Below are 21,141 nucleotides of genomic sequence, written 5' to 3' on the forward strand. Positions count from 1 at the left end.
AGAGGTTTAAAGCTTGGCTCCTGCATAAGACTCAATGTAAAAGATAAACTTCAAGTTCAATTTCTGCAAAATTTGCTCCAACAAAAACGTTGAATTTTTGGCGATAGATAGTAGAGCAGTGGTTGAGTTCAAACCCTCTCATAACTCAATTTTTTCCAAAATGTGGGTTGGTTCCTTTCTGATTAACTCAGTCCAAATATGAGTAGAGATTTCGAAACACCGACATTGAAGTACGCATTTTTCGCAGTTCGCCGTCGAAACATCGAAATTCAGAAGAGTCGTGTTCCTGGAATCATTCAACGGTTTCTTCTGATCAGATTCTGTGAATGGATGTATCCCATTAAAGCTGGCAGCTGTTAATTAATAAGGATTGTCCTCATTTTAAGATTTTTGCTCGCCAAGAAAAAAGAGTCAATGCAAAAAAACTGGTGACTGCAGCTCCCTGTAAAAAGTTGCCGTTCATACCTACCGCTCTACAACATGATTTGACTTTCGGGAACTTTTGAAAAAGTTTCTTAAAATTCAGGAATCATTGATCGATCAATCGATTATCGAATTGTTCTCGTCAGCAATAAAGCCAAAAACGGATCTACATTGCTTTTGAAGAAAATTAGGCGATCTATCAATCGTCAATTTCTGAATTGTATGGTATACCTATGCGGAAGATCGTTTCTACATTACTTAACGATTGAATGAAACGGGTTGAAATTTAAAGGGGACCGCCCTGAAAAGATGCAAAAACCTGAGGGTTTTTAGGGGCTTTTGGATCACTGTGCAGATCCATTTTGCACTTAAAAATTTCTAAGACAGCCGAGGGAGTGAACATAGTACCGATTTTGCGAGTTGGCAACGCTTTGTTTCCTCCATTTAAACATATCAAAAATATCGATTTTAAGAATCGATTGTTCAACATGCATTTAAATGGAGGAAAACCAGTGTCGCCAGCTTTCATGAATCGCCACTGCTCAAGAGTACAGACTGCCCTGAGTTGTTTGCAAAGCCAACGATGGCGACCTGGACAGCTTCAAAGGCCGACAAGGAACGAAGGCTGACTCTGGAGATGTGACCAAAGGCTGGCACTTGCGGAGACTCGAAACGTCATTTCCGGTCTTCTCTGCGCCCGCCGAATTATTAGTTCCGGCTTCTCTCTCCCGCCGTTCCCTCGCCCGTCTGTTTTGAAACCAAATTTTTATCTGAAACAAGAAAAGTAAACTCTGGTCAAGTTAAAGCAAAGCAGAACCTTTTGTCATAATCAAGTTTCTATTAAGGGTTTGACTGAATATGGAAGAAGACCCTAAATCCCGAAAAACTCAATATCAAAATGTCGTTACCCCCCGGCCAAAGTATCACAAGCGCCATGCAACCTTTAAAAATTTCCGCCGCCATTTTATTTTTTCACAGAGAAATTTTTCGACGAGGCTGTCGGAAAATTTTGCGCCTTCAGTTCTTCCCGTATGCAATGCAGACAGCATGGAAGTTGAAATAGTTGTATCAAGGTGTTAGTGACAAATCTACGCTGTTTACACCTCTCGCGCGATGCAGAACACCTTCATGGAGCGCGTGAATATTTTGTCACCTCCCGGCTAAAGTATCGCAAGCGCCATGCAACGTTTAAAAATTTCCGTCGCCATTTTATTAATTTTCTGAGAAATTGTTCAACGAAGCTGTCTGAACAATTTCACTGAATTTTCTTTGTGCTGCCGATAAAATTCAGTGAAATTTTCAAACAGATTCAACTAGCAATTTCCCTGTAAAAAAATAAAGTGGCGGCGGAAATTTTTAAATGTCGCATGGCGCTTATGATACTTTGGCCGGAAGGCCCCACTGCACAGACGTCTTTTTCGTGACTATATTGGCCCGAGGAGCGTCTGGATTGTCGAATCATGTCGAGGATATGATGGGTTAAAGATTTCTGTTCGAAAAAAAATAGTTTGGAGGAAACGCTATTTGAAGTGTTGAGTTCACCATGTTTGAAACTTCGACTGTTATGAGCAAAAATACAATATGTTCTAAATAGTACAAAAATGAACTGACACCTTTATCAGGCTCGGACTGGCCATAAGGCCAATCTGCCGTTGGCAGATACACCCCCTTGGCGCGCCAAAAACGAGCCCCTCTGACAGATAGCAAAATAAGAGGAGAAAAAAAATTTCAGACCGAGAATATATGCGGAAAATTTCTTAAATGAACGGGGGAAGAGAGAATTAGGAGTGAAGAGAGGTGCTTTTACGCATAGTGGTGAACAGAGGTCCAAGGACTACTTTCTGAAGCGTAAACACTTTTCTGTAAAATTTTCACCTTTTTGTTGACATACAGGCTCTTTATCATCCCCCTCCTTCATTCTCTATGTGTAACTCGCGTAGAAGCGATGCTGGCATACAAATTAAGTTGTAACGTTCGACTGCTTCCCATCGGAATAATAAAATAGGGGCGGAAATTTTGAAACACCGCAATGTAGATACGTGATACTGTACCCTGACCATCGAGATGTGATACGAACATACGTAAAGCTTGAATAGGCATCAAGGCGATATCTTGTCACCAACGCGTCCGTTAATCAAGCGCTGGAGTCAGTGCGCTGAAATTCAAAACGCCTTCAATTTTTTGAACGCAATATGGACATCCGTCGAGGTTGTATAGTTGTATCAAGGCGCCGTTGTCAGCGCGTCCTAGTCGTCTTGTTACGGACGAATGAAATCGGTGCGAAAAGAGCCGAAATGCCTTCAGTTTCATCTCTGTTAGCAGAATATCGATAGCCTGTTCGATTTTTAGACATATACTCACACTTTATAGACCTCTTGAGAGACCTTTAAACATATTTCTTCCTTTTCAAAATGACTATTGATTTGGACATATCATAGCATATCTCGTGCAAACTTAACCTTAATTTATTTCGAAATTCAAAAGTGAGAGATCTAAAGTGTAAACGCGATACAACTATTCTCGCAAGATGGATGTCCACATTGCAAAATGTAAGATGCGATGGCGTGAGTTGTGAACTCGCAATGCTCTGCTCTAGTTTAAAACAACATTTCAAATAAGACAAACGCAAACAAACACAACATGGAAATAGAGAGAGGGAAAGGATGCGCGTTCTAACGACGGCGCAGAGATACAACTATTCGTACTTCATGGACGTCCGTGCTGCATCTGAAAAATTGAAGACGCGATGACGCGAAGCGTGAGTTTTCAATGATCTGCTATATGCTGCCAATGAGGTGTCGCTCAGATTCGGGAGAAAAGTTAAAAAAGAGGCCCGAACACATCTCTCCTACCTTTGGCTGTGTTATTCACGTAGTGCTTGAAGTACCATTACGAATAAGACAAACGCAAACAAACACAATATGGAAATAAAGCGAGGGACAGGATGCGCGTTAACGATGGCGCAGAGATACAACTATTCGTACTTGATGAATGTCCGTGCTGCATCTGAAAAATTGAAGGCGCCATGACGCGAAGCGTGAGTTCTCAATGCCCTGCTATATGCTGCCAATGAGGTGTCGCTCAGATTCGGGAGAAAAGTTAAAAAGGAGACCCGAATACGTCTTTTTGGTCGTCGGCTGTGTTGATACTCGTTCTGTCTTCTTTTTTCAGGTTCTTGCCTGATTCTTTTTTAGGATGGATTTTTAGACCCACGTCTTAAGCTCGTGTAAATCGCAGCACTGACACGGTTCTTATGGAAATAATGGTGCTTGGATGCGTCTAGTGGCTTTAATTTTTTTTGTTTTCTTTAATTTCAGAAGTCTGTCGGTCACTTCGATAAGTTAAAATTTACAATTTTTACTCCGTCCGATTAATAAACTTTGAACCTGAAAATAGCGTAAACTTGTGCTGCTTTGCCAAAATTGTCCGAACCCCTCTCCACGAAGGGGATGACCCCATCAGGAGATATCACATTACGCCCCTTTAACCAGCCAACGATCTACGCCCTCAGATGCGAGCCAGTCCGACTCTGACCTTTATTGTAACTATTTTTACTTCTTTTTGGGATACTAGTGACTTTTTTATCGGGAAATTGACAAGTTTTTGATCCGATTCAAAAATAATTGTCTATTTGAATATTTTACCTTCTACAAATATCTGGTATCAAGTTATAACATGTGAAAATATAGAGAAAATAGACTTGTAGGGTAAAGTAGGCTTTTTTTAAATACGGCTATTTTGTATCTTTTTCTTGTGTATTTCTTTGAAGGCAGAAAGGAACAGAGGAGTATACTACACACAGAAGCACTAGGTATTAGACTTTCTTGTAAACCTCGTCCTACCCAAACTGCACGCCATAAATTGGAACGAGTCTATCCTTTACGGAGGTTTTGAGAGACCATGCATTTCACGTGCCACAATTATACGTGCATTATTTTTTTTAAAAAAATATTCATGTTCATTTAAATCATTCATCGTCCTAAACGTCCAATATCGTAAAGCGTACAAACATATCTATCACATCGATGGCTAAAGTCGAAGAATGAGTATCTTCGATTCCAACATTGCAAAACTCCTCTATTCACTTAACGCACGCACCAATTCGTCTTGGGTTTTCTGTTAAATTCCTTTTTCTACTCGTAAAACAATTCAAAAGGAGCATTCTCTTTACCGTATTTTACGACAATCAATCGTGGTCGGATATTGTTAAGCGTTTCATCCAAAATACGCGTTTCTCAACTTGAGCCATCAATATGTTCTGTACTCTATACGCCTTTTTTATAAATCTTAAATTTAATGCACTTTCTGTCACATCAGAAAAAATTCAAAAAATTCTTTGAAACTATGATTAAGAACTGGCTTATTGATTTGTGCGTCTTTGCACTCCGTACGTCTATATCTACGAGAATTTATATTTTTCCAAAATTCCAAATCCGCCGTGACGTCGTGACGTTCAACCTCTAAATGACCCCAATAATGCCTCTCTGACGGACTATTTCCGACCTACGTCATCATGTGAGCCAAAATACATCGAATTTCCTCCTAACGTAGTTTGACTTCTCTTTTTTTAGGTCCGATTCGGTACATTTTTATACTCCCCCACAACGCGACGTCACGATTGAAACAGTTCGTACGAAGTCATACAATTCGTCGTTCCCCGTGCGTAGGAGTAACTAGTAAGGAGCGTAACTTCATTCCAAGGTTGCAAAATTGATTCGAACAATTCAATTTTTTACGAGGATACACCTGCATAATTTTCGTCGAAAATTTGTCTGATTTTACCATGAGATCAGAAGAAAAATTAGTAAAATTTTCAGTCAAAAATTCTCAAAATTTTCCTGGTAAAAATGCAATTTGCACAGAAAAATCTGGCAACGTCAAAATTTAGATACGTTCTTTCGTGCGAGAAACGACGAATTTCGGCCTCTCCGGGACAATGCGCACTAAGCTTTTTTGACGGCAGACAGCGAATGCCGCACCAGACGGTGTTTCATCCTTGTGCGTAAAAAAAATAAAATTCCTGGCTCTTCATTCAGTCCGCTCCTTTTTGCAAAGTTTTTTTGTCTCCCCCTTTCGCTTTTCAAATTTTCAAGCAAATGTAAAAAAATTGATGATCCGGTCGTCTCGCGTCGAGAGTACACAACGGGCAATCTCAACTTCGATGCCTATTTTTGGAGATCTCTTACACACTTTCAATGGAGCGGAAAGGTTTTTTAAGTCCAGGAATATTAGCTACGATTATGCGAGGCTCAAAACCGAGGTTTCACGAAACCCGAGTTTGTAATGCGAGTTTCCTCTAGAGTACCTGTATAGCGAGAGTATAGACAGATGTGAAACTCCGAAAATCCATCAAGCCTTCACCGATGCCTCCGTGGATAAAGTTAGGGCCCAGAAACGCAGCCAACCTATGAATTTCAATTATCCAGAGCGATTTATTAATACAATTGTTACGAACCATCGTTTAAAAAGCACGTACTTGACTTAGTTTTTGCATAAATTTACTCATTTTTGCGGAAGAACGCTCATTTATGTACATCCTTAGCCATCTTGGTTAGAATTGGAATCTGCGGACTGGCAGTGAAATTTTGTGCGTTAGAAGTTGGTTAGAAGGGTGGCTGCACTTAAGCCCTCCATGAAGCGATCTGTCCATACTCTCGCTATACAGGTACTCTAGTTTTCTCCGTCGGGTTTATGCGGGCGCTGTAACCCGACTTTCGCGGGAAATCAAACTTTCCGATTTTGGCGCTGTTTATGCGCATATTTTCGATTGAACTTGAATTTCATGTTTGCCTCTTTTTCACAACCTGTACTTCATTTTCTCACTATGAATTGATTCAATAAAATATTATTACTCTTTTATCCCGTGTATGTTCCGCACAATTTTTCCACAATATATAAGCGGAGGCTTCATCTTTATTAGAAAAGCCTTTACTGACTTTCTGAGGAACAGTTGGAAAAATGACAGTGGATTTTTAATAATTTTACGTTCATCTTTAAAAATTGAAAGAATACCTAATCTCAACAACCCTCCAAATCATGCTCGAGCATATATTCTCAGTTCAGAAAAGTTGTCATAGGTAATTTTAATGATGTTAAAAATAATTATGGCAGGCGCAGAAATTCATCATGTTGTTGATTGAGCTTCTAATGATCTTACAATTAATAGGTAGGTAGGCATTTAAAGTATAGGAGTGCTAATCCTGTAAAGCACCACACCTTCAATCCATGGTGTCATAAAGATTGTACGTCTGTCATTATTGTAGTGAAACAAATAAAGAATCGGGAATACTTATGGGAATCCCTCCTTCAAAATATGATCAAAATAAGAGGATATTGATAGGCCAACAATGTATTGGTGAAGCAGAGGCGTCTAAATCCTTGGAGGACAAGGCGCATAAGTGCATTTTCCTTATTACGAGAAATACATGTTTCAAGTTTCGAAACTACATGGATCCATATGGTGGAAAGAAAGTTCACACTGACTTTTTGATGCTTGAAAATTGGAATTCGGGAGCGAATTTTTCACAGCATAGGTGTGCATTAAAGCAAATTTTACTTAACATCATTAATAACTCAATTTTTTCAAAATCTACACTTATGCGCCTTGTCCCCCAAGCGCCTCAATTGGAGTAGAGTAAAACCACGACCGTTCGTTCTGTATTTATAGTCATAAAATGTTGATTAGAGTTACCAAATTTGGGTTTGAGTTAATGTAAAATTCAGCAAGAATAATCTGAAAAAGCAGTGATAAGCCGAATTCGATCTAGCATTAAACACCTTCACTAGAACTAGAAAACAACGTCCTATGTTAAGCTAAATTAGGATAAATACGTGACTACATACGCACACATACATATGACTTAAGGAATTACGTAAAAAAGATTAAGCAACAATTAGGTACTAAAATTATGATTATAAAAATGTTGAATAATGGCAAAATTACAGCAAAATCGTGGGAAAAGCACCATTTGTTTACGAACGTTATGATAACAAATCCGCCATGTTGCCGATCGCCACTTGGAAATCGCATTTGAAGTCGAATTTCAACCTCCGGTTCGTTTATGTGGAATGCGAAAACCTATAGTCTTTAGTGTAAAATAAGGTTTCAAACACAAATTTCGGAAACCTACATTTCGTTAGTTCCGCATCGTTTATGCCGTGATTTGAACCTTTGTTTCAAACTCAGGTTTCCATGAAGTTAGGTTTAGAGCCTCGCGTAAACTTAGCTATTGTGATTGGGCCTTACGAGGACGTCACCAAGCAGGAAGAATCCAAATGCAACGGAGTTTTTCAGAACAACCTATAACCCATTGAATTTCTTTGATTTGATACGCGTTTGTTTCAAAATTCTCTCTTAGTGTGGCGTTCACTTTCCCTTTACCTCATACATTCCCTCGAAAGAGGTCGGGAATAGACTTTTTAAAAGGGAACTGCTTTTTTTCAGAAATATGGAATATCCCCGCGCACCGAAACAACCTTGGAAAGTGAGTGTTTCCAGGGTAAGACTCATGATTCTGACGTCATAACCACGTACCTAAAGTGGAAGTTGAAGGTCCAATCAGAGCTCATCAGCTAAGGCCGAGCTTTTTTGCGCTCAGCGGTGATAGATGACCTCTTTTTCGACCGCACTTTAAATTTTTCATTTGAGCTTACGTATTGTTAACTATCGCTTAAAACGCGATTTCAGCGACTTGGAAAGTGAGAAAAACAGTTGAAATAATGTAATATTTTCCCTTCTTATGCTCTCATCAAAATTTCGAAGTTGCCGGCTGATGTCTAAGCTTTCATTGTCAGAATATCGACGGTGAAAGTCGGCAATCACATAACTCGTTTGCGGTGTCCGAAAATCTCCGCCTCTACGTCATTTTCTTAAAGGAGAACAAATTGACATTATTTCTTGAAGTTTTTGCAGAATTTTCTTCGCATTGAAAAGAAAAATCATGACAGTTTTAAAGAATTGCTGTTGAGTAGTTTTGCCATTTAAAAAATAAAGTATGACAGGAAGTCTACAACGTCGCAAACCGAGTTATGTGATTGCCGACTTGCACCGTCGATATATTATATAATAATGACTGAAGAAGGAGATTGAAAATGAGACTAGAGAATATTTCCAAACAAAATAAATTAATTTGACAATACTAGACTCAAGTTAAGGCCAGTATTAGGCCTAAGAAGAGACCCAAAATGGCCAAACCATGATTCATTCCGTAAAATATGGACCTTTAATGAGCAAAAAATCGTAGAGTTGAGGAAATGCAGACAGGCTGGGTCCATAATACCGTCCTCATCAGCTTGGCATTAATCAAAATTACCTCTGTCAAATGCTAAATGCTGAGAGTTCTGAGAACTGCTTGCTTTTTCGTTTCAAAACTCGTTTCCCGCACTCGTTTGCTCATATTGTGAAACTTAGCGAGACGTTCATCAGTACTTATTTTCTTCGTTGAAATCGAATCGTGGAAAGTTATGATTAAAACATGATTAAAGAAATTGTAAGCGTGTCATGAAGACACATCAGGCAATATTTTTACTTTAACGAGGTAACGCAATCACATCCGAATTCATCCTCGAAGTTATGGACAGAACCATTTTCCCATATTTATATAGAGAGAAATGCCGTTGAGTGGTTTTACATTTAAGAAAATAAAGTATGACAGGAAGTCTGCAACGTCGCAAACCGAGTTTCGTGGCTAGGGAGTTTCAGGCAATATGTCTTATCATGCAGGTCGATAGCAATAATTTTCAACAAAATCTACGAGTGCTGAATAGAAAATGTAAAAGTTTTCTATTCTAAGAAAATAATAAAAAACGAGAGTTCTGATTTTATGCTTGTAGCGGATTGAACTTTTTTTTTCTTGAATCCACGGTGCCAGCTAGCATACTCGTGCGTGCGAATGAAACCCCTAGTAAAAATTGGCGATAGGAGCTGCGTTTCAAAATACCATAGGAATTCTTATAGCCGGTTAAAGAAGGCTACAGAAAATCATATAGCTGGCTGTAGAAAGCGGAGCAAATCATATAGCCGGGCTATACGAAGCTATAAAAAAGTATGCAGTCGGGCTATAGTTTCTATCGCCGGGCTTTACACTTTATCGTCATTGGCTATAAAAGGCTATAAGAAATTGTGTAGAAATTTGTGTGCTTTGGAAATCATTAAGTTTTTTACGGAACTACCTTAATGTTTACAAAACACACATTATATTTTCCTTTAAAACACATTTTTTTCCATCAATTAAAATGAGAATAATCCATACAGAGTGTGCAAACATTTCAGAATGATGAGTTGAAAAACGCTGACTCCGCGAGATTAAACTGGAGCCTAACACAAAGCGGAGCGGCGACGCAATGGCGCCTACAAACCTAACAGGGATACTTCACGCATTGCGCAATGCGTGAAGTATCACTGTTAGGTTTGTAGGCGCCAATGCTAGTTTCGCGCTCTCTGCCCGCCCGCCGCGCCGCAGCGTGCCACGGCGTACGAAGCAACTATTTCACATCAGAGGTATTGCACAGTATCATAAGAAATTGAAGGCGCTCCAACATATGAAGAATGACAGGCATCCTTCAAAAGTACGGAGCTTTCCTCGCAAAATATATCAAGATACTACTTTCAGTGGAGGAACTATTCCTAACACGACAACATTTCGATTTTGTAGAGGGAGGGCAAGTGGTTCACAAAACCGAAATTGGTGTGTTCTGCCTGTCACTATTTCGTCTATTTACTCTGAGTTCTTGAGTGAAATCGATATATTCATGTATTTTGAGAAAAATGAAGCTTCAGAAACATTTGATCCAATGCCCGTATTTACAAAGCTCGGGATGTTTTTTTTTAACGGGGTACCGAGAAATCCCGATCATTAACTGCCGGGAAATGAGTTAATTTCACCGATTTTCCTCTCCATCCATATGCCCGTGACGCATATTCTGAGTCTCCTCCCTCACTGTTCAAGTATTTTACGTAATATGAGCTTGACAGACCTGGCAAAAACACGCTGCGCCTCGGGCATACCGCAGTAGATATGGACGACGGACGTATTTATGCCAAAAGGAACTTTGTTACACGCAATCCCTATGCACATAGTTCCTTTTAGCATAAATGAGGACATATATGTAACAATTGCGGTCGCTGACATCCGCCATTTTTAGGGCAAACGCTTTATTCGAAATCTAGAGCCTCCAAGAATGCCTGTGCAAAGTTTCAGACTTCCGGAGCAATTTTTCGGCGAGACATGAACTAAAAACCATGTCATTTGTAAAAATAGCGGATGTGAGAATCCACTGTTTTCCCCGGCCGGCGCGGCAGGACACTGTGGAGATTCGAACCCACTTGTGATAACTACCTGCCCACCGGTCATGGGCTGTAACTGACACTCAAATTATACGTATCGGGACCGTCTCGCCTGAATTGTTGAATTTTTAACTGATTTTAGAATTTGTTCCTTGTTTTTGTTGTAAAAGTTACAAACGGTTTAGTTTCTTGATCAATTGTGTTAAATGACTCAGCATTGACTAACTTATAGTTCATTTCAATCGTTTCACTAGCCTTACCCTTCCTGAAGATCGACTTTGTTTCATGCATAAAAAAGTGTTTTCAGTAAAAATAGCGGATGTCACATTGTTTTCAAATCGCTGTTACTCCTTCAATTTTTCCCTTACGTAGAGCGTAAAACGTGTGTTTTTTACCGGAAGAGTTGCTTTTCATGAAAATCTTTATGAGAATCCTCTCGGTTCTACGGGCGGAAAAGTGCAAAGCCTCAAAAACTTCAAACGCGATTTTCTCACAATGTGAAAACTCGACATCCGCTATTGTTACAGATAAGTCCTCAAATACGTCCATAAAATCATCAAATTGAAAAAAGAAACGTTTCCGAAATAGTATGCCTCCAATGTTCTCATGGAAAAATTCCCGTTGGACAAAATTCCAAAAAATTCCGGCAATATCCAGATCGTCTTCAAAAGATGAAATCGAGCGTTTGAAAAATGCGTATATTTTTGGAAAATTTACAAAACTCTGCGAGGCATTGTCTCAAAAGTCTTAAAAATATTTCAGTTCTAACCAGTGGCGTGGCATGCTTCGCGGCATATCGATTGATCTGCCATTTAAACCTATGGAAAAGGATCGATGAACCGGGTGTCCGCAACGAACACCTTAATAATCGATTCTTTACCATAGCTTCAAATGGGGAAATATCGATTGTCGATCATACACGCCTCGCCACTGGTTCTAACAGGGTAGACGCAGACGTCAGCAGGGAGCGCAAATTACCAGTGGCGTGGCGTGAATTGCGATGTATCGATTGTTATGCCATTTAAACCTATGGTAAAGAATCGATTATTAAGGTGTTCGCCGCGAACACCCTGTTTATCGATCCTTTCCCATGGATTTAAATGACATAACGATCGATACATCGCAATTCACGCCACGCCGCTGCAAATTACGACAATATTACCTACCGCGGCCCAGAGCATTTACATCTACGATGAACCCCTAGTCTCTCTCCCAAGTTACAATCCAAGGGGCGGGGGGGGGGGGGGGCAGCACGAAGGGAGACGGATGAAAAAACTAAGTAGATAAAAAAGCGCAAGATTTTAACGGCCACCCACAGCCACCGCGGTGGCGCATACGGTAGGCGACTTCTTGTCTTTAGTGGTGCCTGATCACAGCTCCCTGTTGGGGGGGAGGGGGTTGGAGGATGTGTGCGGAGCCGCCAGATTATCATTATGGGAGAAAAGAAAACTCATGCGAAAGGGTTATTTCAAACGGGGAACATGCCCGTTTTCGAATGAGCCTTGGGCCTGATAAGGATACTAGCGTTTTGCGGCTCGTTTCAAAATGGAGATGTTCCAATTTTTAAAAAAAAAAACGGTTGTTTCATTATGGAAGAATTAGATCTTTCGATAACCAGTTGAGGTGGTCTTGACAACTCGGTGGGGGGAGGGGAGGGGGGCATCTCTGTCATAGCGTGACCACTCCAGTGTAAAATTGTGATCGGCTTTGAGCCAGCCACCCTCCGCCGACCTGCCGCGGCTGGCCGCTGAGATTCCGGATGGGCCCCTTCAGTGGCGAGGCGTGAATGATCGATTATCGATATTTCCCCCATTTGAAGCTACGGTAAAGAATCGATTTTTAAGGTGTTTGTTGCGAACACCCTTTTTATCGATCCTTTTCCAAAGGATTAAATGGACTACGTTTTGCAATTTGGACCGATAGATTCTAGCCCGGTTTAAAAACAACGTATGTGACATTAATTTCCCTATGCACGTAAGTGTTTTTCCAGAAGAGCCAGAATTTATAGTTCCGAATTGCAAAATGCAGTCCAAATGACAGGTACGTCAATCGATACATCGCAAAGCACGCCACGCCACGCCTCTTTATGGACACGCGAAGAATTGGACTGCATTTTGCGATGAGTAAATTAAGTTGGCTGCAGGTGCTTGGCACAAAGCCATTAAACAACAGAAAAAAAAGAAAAAAACAACAATTTGTGGCTTATCAAGAAAAAGCGCTTATCTCAAGAGAGAAATCGATTGAATTAGTGTTATTTTTTTAAATGAGTCGGACAAAAAGTTCTAATTGCGAAATGTAGTCTTATTGAGGTGTTATCAAAGACTATATTGCTCCTTTTGGCCTCTTCACTAAATATTTCTACTGAGAAAAAACTGCATTTGTCCGATAACATTACGGTATTAAATCATTCAGTGATACGTCCACTAGCATCATAAAAAGGACAAGCTTATGCGGACCTTATACCTTAAAATGTATGGTGTTCAAAGAAAATTTTTCAATTACTATACTACCATTTATTATGCCTCATTTTGAACCTTCCTTTAATGACTAATGTGTATGCTCATTGCTCATAGAGTATACTAACAGGAGGTGAAACTTTGTGTAATATTCGTAATCTGTGTATTTGATTTAGTAGAACATAATATTAAATGACCCTCTTAAAACTGCGTTTCTAAAAGTGCAAACTTCAAACCATTATTAATCCTGCTAGGTTTGAAATGTATTGGCATATTCCCTTTATACGCTCTGACAACAATGACTAAATTCTACGTTTTTTTTTGGTTTGTTTTTTACCCGGGTACTTTTTTATATAACGGGGTCACGTTATGTACCTCAATTTCTCACTATTAAAAATCTGAAAGTGCAATCGTAATTAAAATCGACTTGCATCGTCATGGCGTCGATATATGTAGTGAATTGCAGAAAAAAACCCTGCAGCTCCGCCTACTCCATGTATCCTGTATGGCCTGTCAGGTGTCAGGATCGGTATCATTGAGACGTGATACTTTTTGCGTTTTGCGTCAGACGCGTCAACGCTGACGGAGGTTTGAAACATTAATGTATCGAGTAGATATGCCGTTCACGTTTGAAAAAAAAAAGCTTTGACTCAACTTGCGCACAAGCTCCAGACAACTTGTAAGGAGACTTTTAAGCTAAAAAGCAAGTGCATACCTATTCTGCTTCCAATCCAAGGCCGTGCGCTTTTCAACTGTGTGTCAAATTCAACAGTGAGGAATCCATGCACAATATGAGACAGTTCTGTTTGGTAAACGCCAGAGACATTGTTGAAGCACTACAAAGCTTGATTCAAAACACACCCCCCCCCCCCATAAAAAAAAACAAATATCCTTGAAACTGCTCAAAACCTTCAGTCTTTCCAAACGTAACACGTACTCTGAGAATTAATGTTGCTCCCATAGTCTCTCAATAAAGTTTCACATTCAAAAAGTTTCAAAACCGTCAGTCTATGCGTATTTTGCTTCCAAGGCCGTGGACTTTTTGACTGCGTATCAATTCAACAGAGAGGAATTTATGCACAATATGAGACAGTTCTGAAATGAGTTAGGTAAACATCAGAGACTTTGTTGAGAGACTACAAAGCTTGATTCAAAACATAAAAAAAAAAAAAAAAAATCTCCTTGAATTTGCTCAAAACCTTCAGTCTTTTCAAATGCAGCGCGTATTCTAAGTATTGAAGTTTTTTTTTCTTAAAGTCTCTCTATTGGTTTCACCTCCAAAAAGTTTCAAAAACGTCAGTCTATTCAAATAGTGTGCGTACCGTGTGAATTGGAGTTTTTTTCCCTAAAAAAATGTCGTTAGTCTATTCAAATATTTTGCGTACCGTGTGAATTGGAGTTTTTTTCCCTGAAATAATGTCCCCTCGGTGATGAGACGTTGCTGAGGCACTACAAAGCTTGATTCATAACAATAAAAAAAAAAAAAAAAAAAAAAAAAAAAAAAAAAAAAAAAAAACTCCTTGAAACTGATCAAAACCTACAGTCTTTTCAAATATGTAAAGCGTATTCTGAGGATTAAAGTTGTTTCTTAAATTTTTTCTAAAAAAGCCTGGTTTCCAATGAACGCAAGGGCTTGCGTAAGTGGCAACGCGGCGATGTTGAACCTTTTTATTACTACGGGACCGTTCCGAATGTAACGCGGTGCCGCCGAGATAACGCAACGCAGAAGTTGAAAAATTCTCAGCTTCTGCGTCAAGCAGCAGCGTTAATGCGTTGTTAGATGAACCTCGCGACCAGGACAAGGCACAGTATTTTCGCTGAACGCATTTGTTTATGACAGATACCTCCGCAGCGGTTGATTTTAGGGGATCATATCATTTGACCTTTTCTATAGCATGTAAAATTTCCGATCTTTTTATTACGAATATTTTGTGAAGAAAAAATTCGCGACACACATTAAAGGCTTTGAAAAAACGACCGCGGCCAAAAATTAATAGCCCAGTAACCTTTTTTATCGTTTTTCTATTAAACGGTCCATTTCAGAGGAAAATGTCATAGGACATTTTTTTAGGAGCGTAAAATTTCCTATTGGCTGATTACATAAAATGGATTAAAAAAAATTTTTGAGACCAAGGATACGGGTTTCAAAAATTGCCGCGGCAAAAACTTTGCGGGATCTGCGGCCTTCTTTCTCATGTATATCTCTTGAACGTTTCATTTTAGTGTAATGTATCATACTCTTTTTAAAGCACGTAAAATTTCCTTTCAGACAAGTCCAAAAAATAACTTTGAAACAATGCTGAGACCAAATAAAAACTAGTTTTAAAAAGTGCCACGGCTAAATATTTTCGGAACAGCGACCTTTCCTCCTATTTTTTTATTAATGTATTCATCTTAGAGTAATTTTTTGCAGGATTTTTATAAAAGACCGTAAAATTTCGTATCAGCCAATTACAGACGAATCCAAAAATAATGTCCGTGACCGCTAATACGGGCTTATAAAAAATGTTCACGGGCAACGGGCTTGCAAAGTCGGAGATTATCGCGGTTTTCGCGCGGCACACAGATTTTTAGGTTATGTTGATGCTGCCATCTTGGAATGATACTGAACGCTGATTGGTTGAGCCTTGCGTTCGCCGCGGTCACTGGGAACGGAGCAACGCGTCGCAGGTCGAAATGCTGGACGCGGCAGCTTGACGTAGGACTCGGCGTTGCACTGCCGCAAGCCTTCGCGTTCATTGAAAACCAGGCAAAGTCTCTCAGTAAAGTTTCTTTTTCAAAAAGCTTCAAAAACGTCAGTCTATTCAAATACTGTGCGTACCATGTAAGTTGGAATTTTTTCCCTTAAAAAAATGCCCCCTCGGTGATGAAAGGGGAGTAAAAACGATCAAAGAGCGCTTTCAATGGGTATATTCCAAACAAGGGTTACACACAAAAGAATAGGTTTGTGAAAGGTCAAACGATCAAAAAATTTCGAAGGGCACGTCAAAAAAGTTGGATTCCTTTCTTTACCGCACAATCTGCGTAGTTTGCATCAAGTAGTTGCAAATCTGCCGCGTCTGCAAGCACACCGAGAGCAAAGACAATGCGAATCCATTCCGATTGGTTCCATAGAGTACAATGAGTACATAGAGTCGTAATGTAAGTGGGAGAGCCGGCGCCATGTTCTGCTCTGCAGGGCCGGATTTACCTACTTGCCGCCCATGGGCCGCCTGCATTTTGCCGCCCCCTTCTCATTCGTTTTGAAACATCAATAAAAACCATCAAGTGAACGTGCCAGCGGGGGTAGGGTGCGTAAGACGCGTTTACTCGTGTTTGAAACATTTTTTGGGAAAGCCCTGTCAACACTACTAGCAAAAATTCACTGAACTTTGCGCGAACGTTAAGTTTCGTAAACCTATCTCTGCGTGGACAAGACCTTCCATTCATAAGAAATTAACGAAAAACTTATAAAAAAACAAACATAAATGTGGTTTAATGATTTTAACTTCCGCCGCCGCACTATGGTCCGAATAGCCGGTTTAAGCGGCATTACATCAGATATGTATGTTTAAACCTCGCAACATGAGTTTTCAGGGGTTTTTAGGGTCGCTGAGTGCAAAAATGCTAATATTCTTCAGGAAAAATCCATTTTTAACATTTTTATACTTTATATAACTGTGGTAATATTTTGTTCAAAAACCTTATATTGAGGCAAACTGTCCAAGTTGACGCGGTGGAGTAGTTGACATCGCGGCTCGCTTGTCTTCTTGATATCCTGGGTTCGATTCTCGGTATTTTTTTTTTTTTTTTTTATAAGTTTAAAAATTAATTTTACATTGGATGGACTATAAGAAGCTAAAAGTAGAGCCTCGTCAAACACTACTATCAAGGGAAGTTGAAAAAGACAGCTCAGGATAATACTTCTACGTTTCATGGCTCCAGAGGCCTACTTTCAAGTCCCACCGATCAGTCGTTTGAACTTGTTTTCGTCTGCCAAGCTAAACTTAAGCTTAAATATATCCATTTTGATAGATTATTTGTTTGAAACATGGGTAAACGTAAAAAAAAAAACGTTTACGGGACCTCAAAGTGGCTTCCTAAGACAATTTCATTGCTCGGGAGCCTTACTTTCAAGTCCCACCGATCAACCGTTTAGACTTTTTTTCGTCTGCCAAGCTGAACTTATGCTAACATATATATCTACACTGATAGATTATATGTTTGAAACACTTAAAACGTCAAAAAAAAAAACTTTTACGGGGCCTCAAAGACAATGCGAATCCATTCCGATTGGTTCCATAGAGTACAATGAGTACATAGAGTCGTAATGTAAGTGGGAGAGCCGGCGCCATGTTCTGCTCTGCAGGGCCGGATTTACCTACTTGCCGCCCATGGGCCGCCTGCATTTTGCCGCCCCCTTCTCATTCGTTTTGAAACATCAATAAAAACCATCAAGTGAACGTGCCAGCGGGGGTAGGGTGCGTAAGACGCGTTTACTCGTGTTTGAAACATTTTTTGGGAAAGCCCTGTCAACACTACTAGCAAAAATTCACTGAAATTTGCGCGAACGTTAAGTTTCGTAAACCTATCTCTGCGTGGACAAGGCCTTCCATTCATAAGAAATTAACGAAAAACTTATAAAAGAACAAACATAAATGTGGTTTAATGATTTTAACTTCCGCCGCCGCGCCGCGGCGCGCCGCGCAGACCGCACCGTGTTTGGAGCAATGCGTGAAGTATTCCGACAGTTTTGTAAGCGCTATGAGTTTCTCGCCGACGACCGCTGCTGACCGCACTGTGTTTGGCGTAATGCGTGAAGTATTCATGCATTCTTGTAGGCGCTATTCGTTTCACGCTGACTGCAGTGACCGCACTGTGTTTGATGCAATGCGTGAAGTATTCGTGCAGTCTTGTAGGAGTGTAGGCGCTTATATGTTTTACATGCCGACCGCCGCGCCGAGGGCTTCTCCCTTTCATCTCAAGTCCTCGTCATCATTTTTTTCTCAGTCGCGCAGTTCCTGGCCAAATTGAGTGTTTGGTCTCTCTCTTAACTCGATCAATTAAAGATGCTGTCTCTTGTATCACCGAAAGACGACAAAATTAGAAATTACTATTCTCTCAGGAAATGAGAGATTTTGTTTGTAATCTTTTTCTAAATCCGACTTTTTTTATACCTACATTTAAAAAAATTGCAAAATTTGCCGCCTCCTAGATTTGTCGCCGTGGGCCGCGGCCCATGTGGCCACCTCCTTAATCCGGCCCTCGGAACTCGTCGAGCCTCGACGAGTTCCGAGCCGGGTGCGCGAGGTCACTTTTTCGATACATTTTCGATCCAAAATGGCGGTGTGGAATATGGCCGGGTCCCCGTGTATCGCAAACAATCGATTATGTATCGAAATTCGGGACCTGGGAGACGCTTAAAAGTGGCGCCAGCTCTCCCACTTGCATTACGACTTTATGTACTTTATGATTGGTTCCCGTATTTTAGGCCTTCACAGTGTCACAAACGGGAATAAAGATTACATTTTCGCCAAATGCAAAAATGATTATAAACTGGAATGGACCGAGGAACTGGGGGTACGGCAACAAACGAATTGAATGACAGGAATTCGGGAATGGGCCGATCAAAGATTACAAAGAATGTCCGAGTTGTGTAATCTTTATTTCCGTTTGTGACATTAGTAAGCCGCGTTGTCTCAACTCTCTCTATGGAGGGACTCAAGGCACTTCTTTTCCGTCGATGGCATCTGAATTTGCCTACATAGTGATGTGAAAAAACATAGCTTGCATTATGTCGCAGGCAATTGGTAATCGCCGACATGTAGTGATCTATTTGTGTTGAATAATGAAATAAACATTTAAGTCTCAAAAAAAAAAAACGAACCAGAAAGTACTGATTGTTACACTCTCGGAATGCAGCTACGGATGTTTTTTTCCTCTTGAATGCATAATATCAAGCAGTGCAGTTTCAAATACATGTAGTGAAATGGGTGGCCTTAATATTAGTTTGTTCGTATAGGCCACTAAACTAACTGCTGGGCAATGCGGAGAGTGTCACCAGACTTTGAAGGCGCTCTATGCCGAGGGCATGTTTTCAAAGATATTTACCAATGAAATCTTTGATGCGTCGATGCGAATTATAGTAGTTTGACGGGTTAAAACGCATGCTGCTTGCAAATTTTCAGAGACTGCAAATTTCAGGTTGCCTAGGACATACACAGAAGCAACAAAAAGTTGTATGTATGTAAGAAAAATATCGATTTTTTACCCTGATTTCTGAGAGCCGAAGAGCAGACGAAAGGGCGGCGACATCAGCGCAACTTAGATACGCGTTTTCTCGAAACTTATTCTCCAGTGTGAGCACTTGTTCGCTGGAAAAAGGGATTCTTGGATTTCTGCCTAGTTTTCTCCTTACCACTCCGTCTTGACGCCTAGTTCCTGCAACAATTGAAATGATATTCAAATTAGAATGAAAGAAGTAATGAAAATGTTAGGAGTGGATCGATTCATCGAACCGATTTTTGAGCGTGGATTCGGTTTGCCATATCTTCAAGAAGTGCAGGAGGCAAAATGTGTCTTAAGGAGGAAATCGAATATGTGTTTCTAACGGAGCACGGTGGATCGAGTCATAGGGCAGGCCGGACATGGCACATCACGCGACTTGGTTTGCTCATTTACGTAGTGTTTGCGCTCATAAAACAAATCAGGATACATGCTTCTTATGTATTTTTCGTCGCAGATTTCATTTTTGATGACTATTTTCCTGATTATTGGGTTTAGATATGTATTTTGGCACAATTTCAGATAAATAAAGAGATATTGTTTAACAACAGATAAGTTTAAACTTTCTACACTCATTTCAATCGGAGTTTTAAGTGTTCAATGGACTTTTCTCTCCGGTAAAATGTTTAAATATCGTATATAAAACGTATATTACTCATCTCTTTTACAATTTCCCCTCCTCCCCCCCAAAAAATGAATTAATAGAAATCCGAAAATGTTGAGAGGAAAACAGAGGATCTCCTTTCCCCTTCATTCCTGGGGCACCTTTTTAGCTTTCTAACAAAAGAAAATGACAAGGGGGAAAAATATGAGAGAAAAATATAAATCAAATACACATCAATCAACACAAATCATGTATTATCCGAGCCTTCCTAATTAAGGGCCCCGCGAGTCACCATTGTACACTGCCTTTATTTATACTTAGGTATCTAATGGAGCTTCTTCGGCTTAATGATTGCTGCTGAAGCTCAAATTACCTCAATTTTCTCTATTAACTTCTAATTTTCCGAAGAAATTAAACATTAAAAAAAAAAAAAATCCGATGTCAAAAAAACGCGAGTTTTTGGGAAATAGTTAGAAGATAGAAAAGAATTTAGGCCATTTTTGACTTTAGCATCAAGTAGTAGATGAAAAATGCTCCATTAGACACCAACTTGATATAATTTTCCCGTCTTTTCAGACGCAAAACAAACGGATTAGTATCATATGCGTCGATTAGGACATTTGAGAGGAAAACCCCGTTATCTGAAACAACGTGGACATTTTTTTAACCACGCAAGGCATGTTTTCTCATGTATTTTTGTCTCCTGGATTCGAAAATGACCTTGGTTTCTCTTTACCATGCACCAGTTTTCCGGAAAATCACATTTCCCGAAAAGTCCATTTTAAGTGGAAAATCTCAATTTTCCGGAAAATCGGTGGGTGTAGGAGAAAAACCAAGGTCATTTTCGGACTCAGCACTAAAAATTACATACAGATCACCTATCAAATGCCCGGTGTTTATTCGTCACAGGCCTGTGAAATTCGAATTCTCTCGAGCCACCATTTTATGAACTTCACTTTTTCAAAATCATTTAAGCTTTATTCCCAAAAGGGCACTTTGGGGCAGCCAATTTTTCTTGATAATGAATCTTCAGGGATCAGTTAACACTGCTATACAAAGGTTTCCCTGAAATACGCTGAAATAGCTAGTTAAAAGTCTAGCTATATTAT

At 39.9% G+C, this 21,141-nt stretch overlaps 1 protein-coding gene across 1 annotated transcript in view; it reads right to left on the reverse strand.

Moving 5' to 3' along the window:
• Positions 1-231: 231 nt before the first annotated feature.
• Positions 232-21,141, reverse strand: part of LOC109034727 (uncharacterized) — a 29,119-nt gene continuing 8,209 nt past the window's right edge. Inside the window, exons 2-3 of the mRNA XM_072301998.1 lie at positions 19,415-19,584; positions 232-1,193 (exon numbers count right to left, since the gene is read on the reverse strand). Coding sequence (XP_072158099.1) covers positions 966-1,193; positions 19,415-19,584 — 398 coding nt within the window. The 3' untranslated portion in view covers positions 232-965. The remainder of the gene's footprint in view (positions 1,194-19,414; positions 19,585-21,141) is intronic.

Source organism: Bemisia tabaci, chromosome 6 (assembly GCF_918797505.1).
Source record: "Bemisia tabaci chromosome 6, PGI_BMITA_v3".
NCBI lineage: Eukaryota > Metazoa > Arthropoda > Insecta > Hemiptera > Aleyrodidae > Bemisia > Bemisia tabaci.